Source organism: Schistocerca cancellata, chromosome 2 (assembly GCF_023864275.1).
Source record: "Schistocerca cancellata isolate TAMUIC-IGC-003103 chromosome 2, iqSchCanc2.1, whole genome shotgun sequence".
NCBI classification, from domain to species: Eukaryota; Metazoa; Arthropoda; class Insecta; order Orthoptera; family Acrididae; genus Schistocerca; species Schistocerca cancellata.
Window position 1 is genome coordinate 594,133,364 of NC_064627.1, and position 20,079 is coordinate 594,153,442.

General features: G+C 38.2%; 1 protein-coding gene across 1 annotated transcript in view; it reads left to right on the forward strand.

Annotated features, from left to right (window-relative positions):
- LOC126162232 (obscurin) overlaps positions 1-20,079 on the forward strand; it is a 720,647-nt gene that overhangs the window by 255,671 nt on the left and 444,897 nt on the right. The window contains exons 5-7 of the mRNA XM_049918601.1: positions 982-1,146; positions 2,742-2,879; positions 13,196-13,358. Coding sequence (XP_049774558.1) covers positions 982-1,146; positions 2,742-2,879; positions 13,196-13,358 — 466 coding nt within the window. The remainder of the gene's footprint in view (positions 1-981; positions 1,147-2,741; positions 2,880-13,195; positions 13,359-20,079) is intronic.

The following is a 20,079-nucleotide window of genomic DNA, read 5'->3' on the forward strand; positions in this document are numbered from 1 at the left end:
TGGATACAATGTGTTACACATTCCGTGAAATATCCTTACAATGTTATTATTTATTATAGTGCCATTATTTATTAATGTAGAAATCATTGTAACTGTTTTGTAAATTTTTGACATGTCTCGTACGCATACCAAATGGATTGCAAATGTACGTCATGAGATGAATAAAACACAGTTCACAATTCCAGTGCACCATTCTCTATGTCCTGTTACATTTTTGCACACTGTTACTGAAACACCCTGTGTATCATATGCAATGGCTACTGAGTCATAGAAATATTTAAGTTCATTCTCTTGCTCGTTTGCAGAAGACCTTGATATGAAACTTCCTTGTCCCTGAGTCTACATTTTTGATACACTTAAAAATATTTAATCCTATCTTTCCTAATAAACAGTGGAGACCTTCAATAGATGATTTCACTCCCAGCCATGTATGCACATTGTTTCCAGTACTCTGCTAATAACATGTTGCTTATTGATCATTTGAGGAAATACAAACTGACCAGTTTCTCCTAATTGGCTTATGAAAAACAGCTCCTTTACACAATATCTGGTCTTTTGCACAAGTTGTTCTGGGGAATATCTCCAGTCAGTTATATCTTACAGTAGGCATCTTTTCTGAACAATAAACTCTCTTTCACCCAAATCCCTCCACCGTTCTGTTTCTGAGGCCCGTCATTCTGACATTGTCCTCAAATTAATTTTGCACTAGTTCTTCATGTGTTCTGCCATTTCTTTCATCTTCAGTCAATAACTTTTCATTTTCTGCAACATCAGTCACATACATATCAGTCACATACATATACAGTTTCTTTGTTCAACAACTTTCAGTACTGTACATATCCAGTTTTTTACCCATTTTAACCAGATACTCAGATAATTAAAATGACAGTGGAGCAGTTTTATTATTGCAAAATTATGTACTTCTAATGTCAATTTACTTTTGTTGCACTTTGCAGTCTCAGTTTTTTTTGTTTCTTGCAGGAGCTGGTGAAGTATTCTTCTCGACTTGGCGAAGACACTAGCGACCTCCAAAAAGCTCTTGATTTGATGCTAGCTGTGCCCCATCGGGCAGACGACATCAAGTTTATTAGTAACATTGAAGGGTATCACGGTAACATCCATAAGCTTGGTAGGCTATTAAAACACGTGAGTACAGCAAAATGAATTTCTTTCATAGTCCTGCAAAATATATTCAAATGAATTAATTAGTAGCTATATTATGAAAAGGAAAGTTGTTACTCATCATATAGCAGAGATGCTGAGTCGCAGACAGGCACAACAAAAAGACTCTCACAATTAAAGCTTTCAGCCATTAAGGCCTTCATAAACAATAGATGACAGACACACACACACACACACACACACACACACACACACACACACACACACACACACACACACAACACACAACACACAAAAAACTGCGGTCTCAGGCAGCTGAAACCACACTGTGAGTAGCAGCACCAGTGCATGATGAAAGTGGTGACTGGGTGGGGGTAAGGAGGAGGCCGGGGCATGGAGCGGGAGGGTTAGTATAGTGGTAGTGGCGGACAGTGAATTGCTGCAGGTTAGATGGAGGGCAGGGGAGAGATGGGGGGGAGTAGTGAAAAAGAAGAGAAATAAAAAGACTGGGTGTGATGGTGGAATGACGGCTGTATAGTGCTGGAATGGGAACAGGAAAGGGGCCAGATGGGTGAGGACAGTGACTAACAAAGGTTGAGGTCAGGAGGGTTACTGGAACGTAGGTTGCATTGCAGGGAAAGTTCCCACCTGCGTAATTCAGAAAAGCTGGTGTTGATGGAAAGGATCCACATGGCACAGGCTGTGAAGCAGTCATTGAAATGAAGGATATCATGTTTGACAGTGTGTTCAGCAACAGGGTGGTCCACTTGTTTCTTGGCCACAGTTTGTCGGTGGCCATTCATGCAAATAGACAGCTTGTTGGTTGTCATGCCAATATAGAATGCAGCACAGTGGTTGCAGCTTAGCTTGTAGATAACACGACATGTTTCACAGGTAGCCCTGCCTTTGATGGGATAGGTGATGTTAGTAACTGGACTGGAATAGGAGGTGGTGGGAGGTGTGTGGGAGGGGTCTTGCAACTAGGTCTGTGACAGGAGTATGAGACATGAGGTTAGGGATTCATAGCAGGGGTTGTGTAAGAATGGATGAGTATATTGTGTAAGGTTGATGGACGGTGGAATAGCACTGTGGAAGGGGTGGGCAGGACATTTCCTATTTCAGGGCAAGACGAGAGGTAATCGAAACCCTGGCAGAGAATGTAATCGAATTGCTCCATTCCAGTGTGGTACCCTCAATACTATCCCTCCCCTCCCCATCCCAGCCTCCTCCTTATCCCCACTCAGTCACCACTCCCATCATGCACTGGTGCTGATTTCAGTTGTCTGACACTACAATCATGTGTGGAAGTTACATTTGTGTGCGTGTGTGTGTGTGTGTGAGTGTGTGTGTGTGTGTGATTTATTGTTGATGAAGGCCTTAATCGCCAAAAGCTTTAATTGTGAGAGTCCTTTTGTTGTGCCTCTCTTCGACTCAGCATCTCCACTATATGGCGAGTATCAACTTACCTTTTCATAATATTGTTACGTTCCATCCTGGATTTTCCATGTTTAATTAGTAGTTAGTGAAAATCCAAATATGCTAATTAGTTTAGTAATTTGAGAATCAATTTTTCAAAACAATTGTTAATTGTTATTCATATTATAATGTTTTCATTGTAGGACTGGTTCACAGTAACAGATAAAGAAGGAAAGCATAAAGAGAGATACTTATTTTTGTTCAAGGCGCGCATTTTGGTCTGTAAGGTTCGGCGGATATCTGAAGACCGGTCTGTTTTTGTTCTGAAGGATATTGTCAAAGTAAGTAAAATATGTTATGTGTATGTTACAAAGAAGATTAGGAATGAAAGTTTGAAATGAATAGTAATTAAGGAAAGGTGACATGAGAAAATAATAAAATTACAGAGAGACAATCAGCTTGTCAGCATTTACCATCATAGGTATAATTCCAGTACTGCCAACTGGTGCATATAAAGGTGAAAAACATATTCCTAGTTTTTGAAACTATTAGTTCCTTGCTACAGGATGGAAGAGAGATAGGAGAAAATGAGAGGCAAATCATTCAGAGTCCACAATGAGAGGGGGACATCTGTTTTGAAGACTATCTCCTCTCATTCTGTTCATTTTTTTCTAGCCTTCCCCATTGTATCCTTCTTCCCTCTCTGAGGAAGAAACTAATAGTCCTGAAAGCTAGGAATAGATTGTTGACTTTTTTATATTTCTGTTGGCAGTACTAGCATTTTTCCTCCTGAAAGTGAGTGCTAGCTTGCTGTTCTGTTGCTTTATAATTCAATGGTTGAGATGGTCTTAATAATTATTTAAATAGAACTAATGTTACCAGTAAAGTATATTTCACTTTCTGGTAAACAGTACACTTATATTCAGGACCACAGCATCTGGCTATAACTGGGCATCCAGCTTATGATATTCCTAAATTATACCCTTATTCTATGGTTAAATGGAAACAGAATTCCATATAAATTACAAATGATGCATATAGAAATATTCATTGGCAAGAGTGCTGTTTAATGATTTTCAACCTCAATGTGCTGGAAAGCAATGGACCTAATTTCAGCATTTGTTTGTGGTCAACCCAAGGTCTATAGAAGGAACTGCGATATGTATACCTTAATTAAGAATTCAAAATCTACAATCACAACAAGAAGAAACTAATTAGCAGGGTTGCATTACTACAAAATTGTGATATAAAAATACTTATTAAGGTTCAAAACTAACTGTTCTTCTACCGTGTGGCTTAAAGTTTACTAATTACCAAAAACTTACAATTCATTATTGTACAAAGACACTGCAATTTGTAAATCTAAATAATGGAGAATACATGACAGAATATTGGTGACAAGTGATATATATGATGTACAGTCATTCAGTGAACACAAAAATATACCATAATCGTCACAGTAAGACAGTTCAGAAATATATGGCAATCATGCCACTCAGTGAGATCTCACTCTTATCATTCCTTTTTTTTAACTGATAAACTAACCTGTAGGAAGATCGTTGTGTCAAAACTTTGGAAAATCTCATGTGAATACTCAAAGGTATCAGAGTATATTACATAGGTTAATTAACATGTTCTTTCACGTTTGAGTTTACTCTGCATAGTCATGGGAAAATAGTAGCAGAATATTTTTAACCACAATTCTCATTGCATGTGCTGACATGGAGGACCATGCCTGTGAGGATCTGGTATAAAATACCTTACACAAGAATCAGAAGAAATATAGATCTTGAGAGCTATTAAGATGATTACTTTTAAATGTGTGCTTGGAAAAATTGGTTTTGCTTTTTCTCAAAAGGGCAGTGAACAAGGTTGTGTTCACTCTCAGTTCAGTAGATGATAACGTCAAATCAATGACATGTATAGCTTTCAATGTAATGACAAAAGACTTTTATGTCTGTTAGGTGTCCCACTATTGATATAATTAAACAAAAAAACCTTGTAGCAGCAGCTAAGTAGGGCAGTGGTTCGATAGCTTTCTACCATGTTGCTGGGTTTGCCAGGTTTCAGAAAAGATATTATCTTCCCCTTTTTAAACTCCAATGGAAGTTGACCAGTCACAGGATGTCAGTGAAGAATTCTGCCAGCCATTTCTTAGATTTTCCTCCCATATGGATCAGGAATTCTGGATGGATACCTTCGAATCCAGGTGCGTTAAGAGGTTTGAGGTCCTTCAGTCCGGAGACAATGTCTGAAATTGTGAAAGGATTGGTATACTCAGATGAGGGAGATGCCTTCTTTTTCAGGTCACGAAGCTGTCATCTGATATGTCTCGTATGTTTCTTGTCAGGAGGCACTCTTGAGGTAGTAATGATGTGGGAAGCAATTTGGTCTGGTGTTACTTCGTAATTTTTTCTGCATGCTGGTGCACTTCCTCCTAGTTTTCTCAGAAGACTCCATGCTTTCCTGCTCGAGTGGGTAAAGTCCATATTTTTGACTATTTCTGCCCATTTCTGCCTCCGAGACATGTCCAAGCTGGACAATAGTTCTGTAGCTATCTCTGGGTCACCACTTTGCTGGAAGTGGTGGTACAGTGTTTCACTTTCATCATTCCATCCTGGAACATATTCTTTTCGGTATCCTCTTGGCATACACTTTTTAGCTGTTGCTGTTACTGCACCAATGAAGTGTTGATAGTTCTTATGTGATAGAGGTATCCAGCGAATGGTCTTATCCAATTCTGTTGAAAACTTCATCCAGTCAGCTTTCTGGAAATTCCATCAAGCATGCGGGGTTGATCATATGACAGGGACCATGCAGCCAATTTGTATTATTACAGGTATGTGTTGTCTGTGAGGAAAGGCATCTATCACTTTCTTTGTGGCATTGATGGAAAAGCCACTTTCGTTGCAGCTAACAAAGCATAAGTCAGGATTTGAATCCTTGTCCCAAGCAGCTGACCTGAAAGTGCCTTGATCTTTGGCATCAAACACTAGATGAACATTATTCTCTTCAACCCATTCTGCAAACATGCTCCATTTTCATCATTTTGAGAGTACTTCCAAAGTTCGTGGTGACTCCTGAAGTCTCCTATGTAAATTGCAGGATGTTCTGCTGTGTGTAGGACAAAACTGGGCCATATTGTTTTGGGTGGTTTGTAAACATTTGTAATAGTAATACCGTGCAATTGTATGACAACTGTATGTATATCTGCCTCCACACTTACAGAAATCAGTGAAGCTACGTTTATGTTGTTACAGACATACACAGCAATTCCATACACCTCATGGTAAGTTACACCAAGTGCAGAATATCCAGGAATTAGGCCTCGGCTTCGGAATTTTCTTCGCTGGAAACATGAGTTTCCTGGATGGTGACAACATTGATATTGTTGTCCAGCAAAAATTTTGACAGCTAGTCACACTTTGCCCTGCTAGTGCTTTCGATATTCAGTTGAAGGAGTCTGATAGTTGGTCCATTGTTTCTTGTTAATGGCCTCTGAAAAGAACTGTTTCTGCTATTTAGTTCATATGTCATTGCCAGGAGATCCTATGGATAGTCTGGCTGCCTGTAATCACTGTTGCTCTATTAGCACCACCCAGGAGGCATGTGTAGGGTATTTTAAGGTTAAACCTATGGATGTGAGCAACACTGTATTGAGGGGAGGCCTTATCTACAAATTTCTCCACATCATACCCTGCAGAACAATTGCTCGACTGATTAACAGCATGCTAAGTGATCGGAAGTTCCAGGTAATCACTGCAACATAAGTAAGGAGAGGAAGCTGAACAATGGATTGCCTCAAGGATCAGTCCTCTCACCATTACTGTTCAATCTATATCTATCCGATCTACCTGACACTTCGTCCAGAAAATAGTGCTATGCCAATGACCTGGCTCTAGCCGTAAAACACCAGGAAATGAAGACACGGAAGAGATTCTTACCAATGACCTGTCTGCATAAGATAATTACTTCAAAATCTGGAGACTCCAACCCAAAACAGAAGTGTGTTGCTTCCATCTAAATAATCAGTTGGTGAACGTAAAACTGGAAGTAAGTTTCAGAGGCAGAATTCTTCGTCATAATTGGAACGCAAATATCTTGGTGTAATCCTGGATCGTACACTATGCTTCAAACAACACCTTCTTAACTTAGCTCAAAAGTTGAGGACTCAAAACAACATCCTCCATAAGCTATGTGGAACTACCTGGGGATCTTCAGCAACCACCCTGTGATCTTCAGCTCTGGGCTTGGTGTACTCAAGTGGTGAGTACTGTTCACCTGTTTGGATGAACAGTCATCATACTAGACTTGTTGATACCCAGCTGAATATGACAATGCACATAATATCTGGCACAATCAGGTCTACTCCAGTTTATTGGCTTCCACTGTTAACCGGTATAATGCCTCCTGATCTGTGCAGTTCCACAAAATCTCCAGGAATTCTAACCTACCCGTGCATAGTGACCTGCTACTTTTAAATCGTAAGAGACTTAAATCATGCCATCCAATTCTGTGCGATGCAGCTGACAGGGTTGCTAAGAATTTCATACCTTTTGATGAATGGAAAGGTAGGTGGGAAGCAGTGACAGATTTGCACCTGCAAAGCATCTTCTCTGGTGCTAAACTTCCAAGTGAATTCGACCTACCATGCAAGACCTGGACTACTCTCAACAGAATCCGTACTGGCCATGACCGATGCAGGGATGCTCTCATTAAGTGGAAGAAGCTGCCTGATCCAGCCTGTGACTGTGGGGCTCCATACCAGACTGTTCACCACATTGTCAGTGAATGCAGGATTCCAGCCTATCACGGCACCGAAGAGGACTTCCTGCTAACAACTCCAGATGCAGTGCACTGGATTGAAGGACTGGATATTCAGTTGTAAAGACAAACTTAAGTTTTTAGTGTGTCAATATATACATATGTATATGTAATTTAATTTCATGATATGTCTGTATTAGCCATATGCTAAATAAAATAATTGATGTAATTAATATTTTTGTATTAGAAAAGTTATTAATATTTATCAACCATTTTCACTAGAAACAACTCACCATGTAGCGGAGATGCTGAGTTGCACACACACACACACACACACACACACACACACACACACACACACACAAACATAACTCGCACATACATCTGCAGTCTCAGGCAACTGAAACCACACTGTGAGCAGCAGCGCTAGTGCATGATGGGAGTGGCGACTAGGTGGAGGTAAGGAGGAGTCTGGGGCAGGGAGGGGGAGGGATAGTATGGTGGGATTGGCGGACAATGAAGTGCTGCAGGTTAGATGCTGGGCAGGGGACCGGGGGGTGAGTAGTGGAAAAGGAGAGAAATAGAGACTGGGTGTGATGGCAGAATGATGGCTGTGTAGTGCTGGAATGGGAATAGGGAAGGGGCTGGGTGGGTGAGGACATAGACTAACGAAGGTTGAGGCCAGGAGGTTTATGGGAATGTAGGATATTTTGCAGGGAAAGTTCCCACCTGCGTAATTCAGAAAAGCTGGTGTTGATGGAAAGGATCCACATGGCACAGGCTGTGAAGCAGTCATTGAAATGAAGGATATCATGTTCGACAGTGTGTTCAGCAACAGGGTGGTCCACTTGTTTCTTGGCCACAGTTCGTCGGTGGCCATTCATGCGAACAGACAGCTTGTTGGTTGTCATGCCTATATAGAATGCAGCACAGTGGTTGCAGCTTACCGTATTTACTCGACTGTAAGCTGCACTCGAATCTAAGCCGCACCTGAAAAATGAGACTCGAAATCAAGGAAAAAAAAAGTTCCCGAATCTAAGCCGCACCTGAAATTTGAGACTCAAAATTCTAGGGGAAAGATAAGTTTTAGGCCGCACCTCCAAATCGAAACAAAGTTGGTCCATTGCAATATGAGACACAATTTAGGCCGAATGAATGGCGATACAGCTACAGTAGTTTGGTTCGAGTCGTAAGCTTAGCAGTTAAGCTCTACCAGGTAGCCATTGCTATGAGTCAGGCACTCCGTCCGTATTTATACGGGTACCCTTCCTTTTCCAAGTGCTTCGTCTGGTTTGAATTGATAACTTATTTTCTTTGATCTGATAAGTGCCGTTCTCTTTGTTATAGGTGTTTACATCACTCTAAGCTGAAAATGCATTACTGTACTGCGTCATGCATTGTTTTTGCATTCTGATAATGGGTGTTTACGGCCTGTCACTGCTTGCGGCATGGCTTGCTTTTGTGCATGCTACCGCCGCTTACTATTAAAAAGAGAGAGAGAGAGAGAGGAATTGTCTCATTAGCGAAACAATGGCAAGAGACTGCTATTTGTTGTTACTTACACTGCTGCTTTCTTCGATAATGATCAACAAGAACCAAATAATAGACTGCGGATGATAGAAGATGTTCTGAACGAGAGTATAGCGAAAATTTTTCTATGTTTGAAAATCTTTTCAGACGCCTCTTTAGTACATTACATTCTACACAGAAATTAGAGTCATCTTAGATTTAAAATTCTAGTCAATTGCCGTGCTTCATTTCTGACTGTATCACTATTAGGCATAAGAATAATACGAATATAAACATGAAATAAGGATATAAATGTCCTTCCGTGTTTGCTGTTGTCTCACTCTAGTTTCATAGTTTATTAGGCAGACAGGATTTAAATGAGATAGCAGCAAACACAAAAGAATAGATGGCAAAATCTTTATATTCACATTATTCTTATGGTGAAGAGAATACTGCATGTGATTCACAATTCATAAAAGTTCCTACTAGCAACCACCTCTTCTCACAGGTAGGAAAAAATTCAGAACGTAGAGTTGGCCATATTGACTAATATCCCAAACAGTCTTGCCAGTAGGATTTTCATTGTTCATTGAAATGCTGCTACATTCAAAGATTTACAATACGGAATTTGTATTTACTTTGTTGGATAATGTAGGAAATGCAGTGGTCGAAACTCGGGGCAGAGAAAAAAAGCTCGTCTTCCACCCTGTTTTTTTTTTTTTTTTTAATTTATTTACTGACGCAGAGGTTTTGGCGCCAGTATTTATCTTTGTGCCTGCAAAGCATGCTTGTGTAGTGCTATATATTTGACGGCAGAAGTTAGTTGTGGCGGCACCTACCAACATTTTGCAGAACTTCCGCGTACTCTGCACTCGATTCTAAGCCGCAGGCGGTTTTTTGGATTACAAAAACTGGAAAAAAAGTGCGGCTTAGATTCGAGTAAATACGGTAGCTTATAGATTACATGACTGGTTTCACAGGTAGCCCTGCCTTTGATTGGATAGGTGATGTTAGTGACCAGACTGGAGTAGGTGGTGGTAGGACGATTTATGGGACAGGTCTTGCATCTAGGTCTATTACAGCGGTATGAGCCATGAGGTAAGGGATTGGGGGCAAGGGTTGTGTAATGATGGATGAGTATATTATGTAGGTTCGGTGGACAGCGGAATACCATGGTAGGAGGAGTGGGAAGGATAGTGGGTAGGACATTTCACATTTCAGGGCACAACGAGAGGTAATCAAAACCCTGGCGGAGAATGTAATTCAGCTGCTCCAGTCCCAGATGGTACTGAGTTGCAAGGGGAATGCTCCTCTGTGTTTGGACTGTGGTACTTTGGGAAGTGGTGGGAGACTGAAAAGATAAGGCACGAGAGATTTGTTTTTGTACAAGGATGGGAGGATAATTACAGTCAGTGAAGGCTTCTGTGAGACCCTCAACATATTTCGAGAGGGACTGATCATCACTGCAGATGTGATGACCATGGGTGGCTTGGCCGCATGGAAGGGACTTCTTGGTATGGAATGGATGGCAGCTGTCGAAGTGGAGGTATTGCTGGTAGTTAGTAGGTTTGATATGGATGGAGGTACTGATGTAGCCATCTCTGAGGTGGAGGTCAACATCTAGGAAGGCGGCTTGTTGGGTTGACTAGGACCAGGTGAAGCAAATGGGGGAGAAGTTGATGAGGTTCTGGAGGAATGTAAATAAGGTGTCCTCACCTTCAATCCAGATAGCAAAGATGTCATCAATGAATCTGAACCAGGCGTAGGGTTTAGGAGTCTGGGTTTTTGGAAGGATTCCTCTAGATGATCCGTGAATAGGTTAACATAGGATGGTGCCATGTGAGTGCTCATAAATGTACCACAGATTTGTTTGTAGGTAATACCTTCAAAGGAGAAGAAATTGTGGGTGAGGATGTAGTAGGTCATGGAGACTAGGAAGGAGGTTGTTGGTTTGAAATCCATAGGGCGTCTGGAAAGGTAGTGTTCAATAGCAGTAAGGCCATGGGCATTAGGAATGTTAGTGTACAGGGAGGTGGCATCAATAGTGACAAGCAGGGCACCATGTGGTAAAGGGAAAGGAACTGTGGAGAGTCGGTCGAGGAAATGGTTGGTATCTTTTTATTGAGCCTATTGCGATTCAGCATCTCCGCTATATGGTGAGTAGCAACTTCCGTTCTCTGGTGTTCAAAATTCCTAGATGTGCACATTGATGAAAACTAGAATTGAAAATCACCTTTTAAGGTCTCAGTTGATTGAATTCAGTGACATTCTTATTCGTGGTTGTTGATTTTGGTGATTAGAGTATCAGATAATTAGCTAACTTTGCATAGTACCATTCATTCATCTCACATGGTATAATTTTCTGAGACAATTTCCCTCTCTGAAAGAAAGTATTCATTGTACAGAAACATTCTGTAAGGATAGTCACACTAACAACATTTAATGTTACTGTCTTGTTTTGGATGCCTATTAAATCTCACAGATGTTCATATATACTGGTCTTCTTCCAGTTATTATTGAGTAACTTAAACAGTTAATAATGATTCACTTCAACAGAGTCGAGTTTATTTGTTTAATTCATTTATATTTATTGTTTGAAATCTGTGATGATCAGCTTGTAGTTAGTACCTTTGAGAGATAGTATAACAAAGATCAGCAACAAAGATACCTAACATTGTAACTTCACTCTCTGAATGTTTAATGACATTTAACATAGAACATTAATTAGTGCTTACCAAATGCCAACTGACTTACTAAATGAGCTTTCCACAACAAGCTCATGGTTTTAGTGAATTCTAAGTTTAGATTATTTCATGGAAAAAAAAATCCTCAAGATCTGATCATACTTGTTTTGTTTTAAATCCGGTCATGGATCACAAAAATTTATTAACCAGGTAATTACATACCTCATGTCTTTATAATGTAAACATGTCTGGCTCGAAAGTTTTTGTGACGAAATTTGTGTGGCTGGTTAGGATGACTGTACTATCTATACATGTAATGACACAGGTTGTATAATATACTGGATTCATTTAGGCATGAAGACCCAAATTAATTACCTGGTTAATAAATTTTTGTGATTCACAGCTGAATTTATAACAAAATAAATATTTCTTGGATTGCTATTAAATCTTATTATGAATATATGGCTACTCATGACTCATTATACTGTTATTACAGAGGTGTGAAAACTATACATGCAGTTTTAAGTATTTGTGGTAATATGCATTACATGTATAATAAAAACTGAAAAGGAAAAAAAAAACCTTATTTAAGGACTGTAATTGCAGCAAGTAGATCTGCTCCACCTTGCCATGTTTCAAACAGCCTCACAGTACATTTAATCTTGTATGAAGTTTGCTGTGAAGAGCAAATCACAATTTGAAGATAAAAATAAAAATTCAGAAATGCACCACTAGGAACAAAAAAGACCTCCTCTGCCAAGAGCTTTATGTGACATTTGCACTAGACGGGAAAGAGTGTGCAGCCATAAAAATATGTGACTACCTCTATTGTGAATTAAAGATCCTGACAAAACATGAGGACAGTTTTAAGAACAAATTGAAATAATTTCTACTGTACAGGTGAAATTATGAATAGATATGCATATAATTGGGCTATGTTTATTAAAGTTGTTTCATACATTAAGATTATAATGAGAGCTAATTATGTAATTGGTGAACATATACCCATTTCTTCACAAAGAAACTGCATAACATTTGTGAACCTGCTGACACACTCCACATCTTAGTGAGTTGTCACAAATATCATCCACTGGAAATGAAAATATTTAAACTAGCCCCTGTTGTTATCTGTAGTGAATTTCTTTTTGAATGCTTGGACACAACATCTCTGCCAGTCATCTGCACTCGCAAAATAAGGAGTCTACATATGGGAAATGTCAACAACAAATGTTTGCCCAGAAATAACAAAATCTTTTCTGTATGTAACACATTGTTTGAATCTTGTCTGAGATGAGATAACAAGCACAAGCTCATCTGTATATGAATTATGGAAAAATTGCCCCACCATGAGCATAAAGTGTATACAGAAATTGTATGTGAAAACTCTTTATAACAATTTTCTGCAATTCATCTTGTGGATGGAATGGGACTCCAGCTGGTCAAAACCTTTAAGAAAATAGATATGAACAGCTGTCATTTTATTTAATAATGTTATGTAGCTATAAGTTCCAGTGCCTCATTGGCATCATCTTAATACTTATGGGACAGTAAACCCAAATCCAAATAGAAGAAACACCTGCATAAGTTAATAACTTGTCTTCATAAATGACATCAGTTATAACTGAGTATGCCTCTATCATTGTTTAATGATTTTATTTAGCTGTAAAAATGTGAACTAATATGAATATTATGATTTGCAGTTGCCTGACGTAGAAGTCGAAGACCATAAGGATAATTTAAGAGTGTTTGAACTACATCATAAATCCAGTGGTTTTGGAAATTTTCCACTAACTATTGCTGCACATTCAGACACTGTTAAGGACACCTGGTTAAAGGAAATAAGACAATATTCTACGGATAAATGTAAGTGTAGCATTTTCTTACATTACCAAAAGAGAAGTATTTAGAAATTTGTGAAAAGCCACAGTTATGAAAAGACATTCTGACATTCAATGAAATTTCATAAATAAATATTTCATTCATCCATTTACAGATAAATTTGCTCACTTATTTGTTTCTTTGTGAACTACAGGAAATACCATCTTCTTTGCTTGATTATGAACCAACCGTTTCACATCAGTTGCTGGATACTAGCCTCCCCTAGACTTCCCTGAGCATTATGTCTTCAGCAATATGTACGCATGCTGTTACATATTTGGTTATTACATCTATCCACTTTTCATTGTGTTGTGGTCTCTGTCGTATCTTATTTTGTGGAATCCAGTGAAGAACATGATCCATGTGTGATCCACGCACTAGACTAACTGCACCAGACACCTTCATTCCATTTTATTACACTTATATTTATACCTTCTTCTTTAGTCTGTTCCCATTCTGTTCCACTATTTGTTTTCCCATCCTCATGATTCTCATATCTACTGAGTGTTCCTTGTTTTTAAAGTCCTTATCTCACTGCCATAAGTTAAAACTACAGTTGTAGAGTGTTCCTGCCCCTTTCTTCATAATATAGTTCCTGTTGAAAAAATGAAGAAAAAATATGTAGAGCTATCAGGAGTTGAGTTAGTGGACACTAAACGGATATTATTTGTTTATACCGAGCTCCAACTGGTGACATAAATACTTCCCTAAAAAGTTTAGAATATTCACTTAACAGGCTAACACAAATAAACAAAAGAGTTATTCTCTGTGGTGATTTTAATATTGACTTTGCAAAGGACACCAAAGAAAGGAATGAATTACTGAATCTCTTGCAAACATTTAAGATGAAATCTACTGTAGAAACAGCAACCCATATCACAAAGACTTCATCTACCACCATTGATCAGATATTTGTAAATGTAAAAATCAATTAGAAAATCAAAACACTAAACACAGGCTTTGGGGATCACACAGCTCAAAAACTCTCTCTGAGTACAAAAACTGAGCTGCAATTTAAACACCACCTAACTATCACCTGTAGAAAATACAGTAATGAAAATATAAATCACTTTCTGAATTACTTGAGCAAAGAAAACTGGAAAGAGATTTATAACTGCAAACACACAGATGGAAAATATAATAAATTTATCAGTAATTTTTCCCACTGTTCTGAATTGTGCTTTCTTTCAACACAGAGGAAAATATACACAAGGAAAACAAAAAATAAATGGATGACTTGTAGGACTCTGGTATCCTCAAACAAAAAAAGATGACTACACAGATTGTCCAAACAGCACCTTCTAACATTCTTCGGCTCAAGCGAGTCCAATACGTGAATGTACATAGAAAACTATATTCAGTTGTTCATTAGTGTCTTTACAATCAACACAGACACTGAAGAGCACAGAATACTTCATAAATGTTTCTCGTTCTTCTCTACCCGTAAACAAAAATCTGTGCACCATACAGCAGGTACTTGTCTGCTGCCGTTCAGCCACAGGGTCCATCTTTTTCTCGTAAATGTTTTTTGACGTGCACATATAACTAGGCAATGCGCAGTAGGGCATATTCATTTCTCCCACTCACCTCTAAAATAGCGGGTGTTCAAAATGGTGGAAAGCCAAGTGGTTCTAGAATTTACTCTGAAATTATCAAAGCACTACAACCTGAATTTGATACTTATTACAAAACATATAAAAAGATTTTCAAAAATGTTGTCAAACAAAGCAAAAATAATTGCAAATGATACATACACAAAAAATTCCAGCACTAAGATGAAAGCCATATGGAAGAAAACTGCAGCAGGGCAGATTTCCATAATATTAACTGCTTAATGGTGAAGTCAGCTGTAATAACTGAACCTACAAAAATGGCAAATAAATTTTATTCCTACTTTACACAGATAGCTGAACATGTTATAAATCAAAATTACAGTGTACTCCCAGAAATCAATCCGGATGTGCTACAAGGGTGAATCAAATGAAAACCTTAAATATTTTTTAAAATATTATTTATTGTGCAGGAGTGGTACAAAGCTGTATCACTTTTCAACATAATCTCCCCCATGCTCAATGCAAGTCCTCCAGCGCTTAAAAAGTGCATAAGTTCCTTTAGAAAAAAATTCTTTTGGTAATCTGCTGCGCAATCACTCATGCACCGCTTGGTGCACCTCTTCATCAGAACAGGACTTCTTTCCTCCCATTGCATCTTTGAGTGGTCCAAACATATGGAAATCACTTGGGGCAAGGTCTGGTGAGTATGGTGGATGAGGAAGACACTCAAAATGCAGGTCTATGATTGCTGCAACTGTTGTACGGGCAATGTGGGGCCTTGCTTTGTCATGTAGCAAAAGGATACCTGCTGACAGCAATCCACGTCCCTTTGATTTAATTGCAGGCCACAGATGATTTTTTAGGAGATCTGTGTATGATGCACTGGTGACAGTGGTCCCTCTAGGCATGTAATGGTCCAAAATGACGCCTTTTTCGTCCCAAAAGAGAGTCAGCATTACCTTCCCTGCTGATGGTTCTGTTTGAAACTTCTTTGGCTTTGGTGATGAGGAATGGCGCAATTCCTTGCTCGCTCTCTTCATTTCCGGTTGGAGGAAGTGAACCCAGGTTTCGTCCCCAGTAATGATTCTTGCTAGGAAGCCATCACCTTCTCATTCAAAGTGCCGAGGAAGTTCTTTACAAGCATCAACACGTCGTTCTCTCATTTCTGGAGTTGGCACCCATCTTGCAGACAATTTGTGAAACTGGAGCACATCACGCACGATGTGGTGTGCTGACCCATGACTAATCTGTAAACATGCTGCAATGTCATTCAGTGTCACTCGGCGGTTTTCCTTCACTATGGCTGCAACTGCTGCAGTATTCTGTGGAGTCACAATTTGTTGTGCCTGATCTGGACGAGGAGCATCTTTCACTGAAGTCACATCATTTGCAAACTTCCTACTCCATTTGTAGACTTGCTGCTGTGACAAACATTCATCACCATACTGAACCTTCATTCGTCAATGAATTTCAATGGGTTTCACACCTTCACTATGCAAAAACTGAATAACAGAACGCTGTTCATCCCTGGTGCAAGTCGCAAGTGGGGCAGCCATCTTTATACTGATACTGCGATGGTATGTGTGCATCAGCACCATGCTGCCATCTACAGGCCATTCTGTACGCTGTTTGTAGCACACTTACCAACTTACAGGATAACGGCGCGAAATTTCGATTTGTTATTACAAATTTAAGGTTATCATTTGACTAACCTTTGTATAAATAATAAATCTATTTTTCTATACCCCATCAATGAAAAAGGAAATACTTGCTATAATGAAAGAACTGAAGCCCAATTTCTCTGTTGGTACTGACAATATCCCTGTCTACATCTTGAAGAAACATGTTCCCCTCATATCCAGGTGACTTGCTGAAATCTGTAACTGTTCTGTATCAGAAGGGGTGTTCCCAGAAAAATTGAAGACGGCAAAAGTAAAACCTCTGTTCAAAATGGGATAAAAACAGAGGTATCAAACTACAGGCCAATTTTGCTACTATCTGGTTTTTCCCAAATAACTGAAAAACTGTATTATAAAAGTCTCTCACCCCTGCTGTTTAACTGTGCACTCAAAAAAGTTGTGAGTATATGGAATGCAAGAACGAAAGGAGGAATAAGATTTGGAACAAAAAACAAAGGAATCACGATTAAGTGTTTAGCATTTGCTGATGACTTGGCACTGCTCGTGGAAATGTGGGAGGAAGCTAAAGAACAAATTGCCGAGTTACAAGAGCAGGCAGGGGAGATAGGACTTAAGATTTCTTACAAAAAAACCAAGATTAGGACGAATATACTAGACACTCATAAGAGAATTAAAGTAGGAGCTCAACACATAGAGGTGGTCAGGAGTTTCAAGTGCCTAGGGGAATTTTATTTTATTTATTTATTTATTTTATTTATCTTACAGCTCGAAACATGTATTTAACATGCATGGGCAATGTTATAATAATTACATTCAGATTATTGATACACAATATAAATAGATTACATGCTACTAAGTAAAATATCATTGAAGTATATTTAATATAGCATTCCTGAGGTCAAATCATGTCAGCACCATACTGTATGGGCACTTCAATACAAGCCATTTCTTCAACTCGTTTTTAAAAATTCTACCAGAAAGCTGTTTCAGGTTGTTTGGCAGAGAATTATAAAATATTGCTCCCTTAATGAATGGGGTATTTGTTGTTAGATTCAATCGTCTGCTCACCATATGAAAGTCTGATTTTTGTCTTGTATTGTAATCATGGATTTCCATATTCCTGTTTGTCACTTTTTTGTCTTTTTTCACTAATAATATTGATTGAAACATATATACTGCATAGATAGTCATAATATTAAACTTAATAAACAGGTTTTTACATGAAGTTCTGGGTCTTACTTTTGCCATAGTTCTTATTACTCTTTTCTGCAATACAAATATCCTTTTTATATTGTATTGGGTACACCCACCCCACAATACAATTCCATAAGATAGATGGGGATACACCAACCCAAAATACGCTATTTTTATTGCTTCGATATCTAAATATTGAACTAATCTCCTTAGTAAATACAGACTAGATGTTATTTTACCACAGACATGATCTATTTGCTGATTCCATGAAAGTCTGTCATCTATATATATCCCCAGAAATTTACATTCTGAACAGGTATTTTCCTGAATGTCCTCATTTAGAACAGTATTTTTATTTGAACTACTTGTCTTAAAATAAATTAAATTAGTTTTGTTAATATTGACCCTCAGGTTTTCTTTTTCAAAATGTGTTTGGGCTTTTTCAACAAAATTCTGTACCACTGAATTTAGGTCATCATTACTACATGCCCAGCAAACCCCAGAGGTGTCATCAGCATACATAGTAATACGATGACTGGTGTCTAATACTTTTGGGAAATCATTCACGTAGCAAATAAACAAGAAGGGGCCCAAGATAGAGCCTTGTGGCACACCAAAATTTATGTTCCTTATCTTTGATCTTCTTTTTGCAATTACCTCTCCATTATCATACACAACTTCTGTGCATTGTTGTCTATCTTTAAGGTAAGATTCTATTAAAAGCAACAGTTTCCCACTGACACCATTATGGACTGAATGGATCAACCTTGAAGGGAAAGCAATGGAAGCAAGAAGGACCAAAATGAAACTAGCTTTCCAGAAAACCAAAAACACATACAATAAGAAAACCCTCTCTTGGAACGCCAAAATAAGGCATTATAACTCAAGTTGGAATCACTGTATGCAGAAGAGACATTAGTCATGGAGAGGAAAGGGCAAATGGAACAATTGGAACTCAAGGAGAGGAAAATTTTGAGGAAGATCATGGGTCCCAAATTCCAAAATAGCAAACAAGTTTTCTGTAGAAACAAAGCCCTCTATGCAAAGTTGGAGAGACTCTCAGAAACCATAAGGAAAAGGAGGACTGATTTCTGTGGACACATACTTTGAATGAAACCTGACAGACTAACTAAACAAATCTTTCACTATTTTTTACAAAAAATTGGTTCTGTCCATATTCTGTACTTTGTATGTAAATCTGAACACTTTAATTCAGAAGTGTGTCACCTTTACTGTTTTACTTTAGTAATGGGTATGGTACTTTTGAATTTCCATGTTATTTATGTTTCTTTCTCTTAATAATGTGAACTTATTTTAGAAATAGTGGGCAATTCTGAATTTTTCACAAAATATCCACCTATACACTTTCCTGTATCTTGGCATTACACATGTATTATATGAACACTTCTATCATTATAAGATCGCTGCCATAATCATTTTAGCCATGTATCATCTCATCTCCATTTTTAACTTGTCTTACATCATCATGTGGTTCTCTGCACATGATGTATGATCTACAGGATTAATAAATTACAATTACAATGAATCTGTATTGTTACCCTGAGACAAGAATTGTGTATTTTCATGTAATTCCTCTACTACACCTCTTTTGGTGCTGGCTTTTGAGTATCTTCAATCAAAACTTACTCTGATTTATCACTTGTAAGAAATCTTTTATTAAAAATGCTTGGGACTGAAACTTTTTGGTTTATTTTTGTGTTTTCTATTGTTTGTTGTTTTGTGATGTCTACAGATGAAGGCTGTAACATTATTACTAAAACTTATTCCAGAATAATAAAAACTGCGTACTCATCCATTGTCAGCATCACAAAATAATGTTATCAGTCATGTAATCTATATCATACATGAAATATTTGTAATGTAGATGTCAAGCCACAAAGTAGATTTCATTTTGTTGCCTGAAAATTCTTTGCTGGTACATTGCCTCATATTCTGTAATTATAGCTTTGATGTATAAATTATTGTGTGGTCATTTGTGCTTGTTACATAATATGTAATGTGTGCTTATCAGCTGTTTATTATAAAGTTATGAAATATAATTACTGAGCAGTATTTACCTTCAGGAGGTGAAATGATAGTGCTATCAATAGGCACATATGAATGTGCACAACATTATTCCAGCTCTTAGAACTGTTAGTTCCTTCCTCAGAGTGGAGAGGGATAGGTTGCTGAAGTTAAAAAGAAAGCACAGGCCACTGAAACTCCTAGATGAGTGAGAGCCACCTATTTTGACGAGAAGGGGAGACACTGTTGACATTTATCTATAGTATTTTCCATTTGAAACTTATTACATGGTTT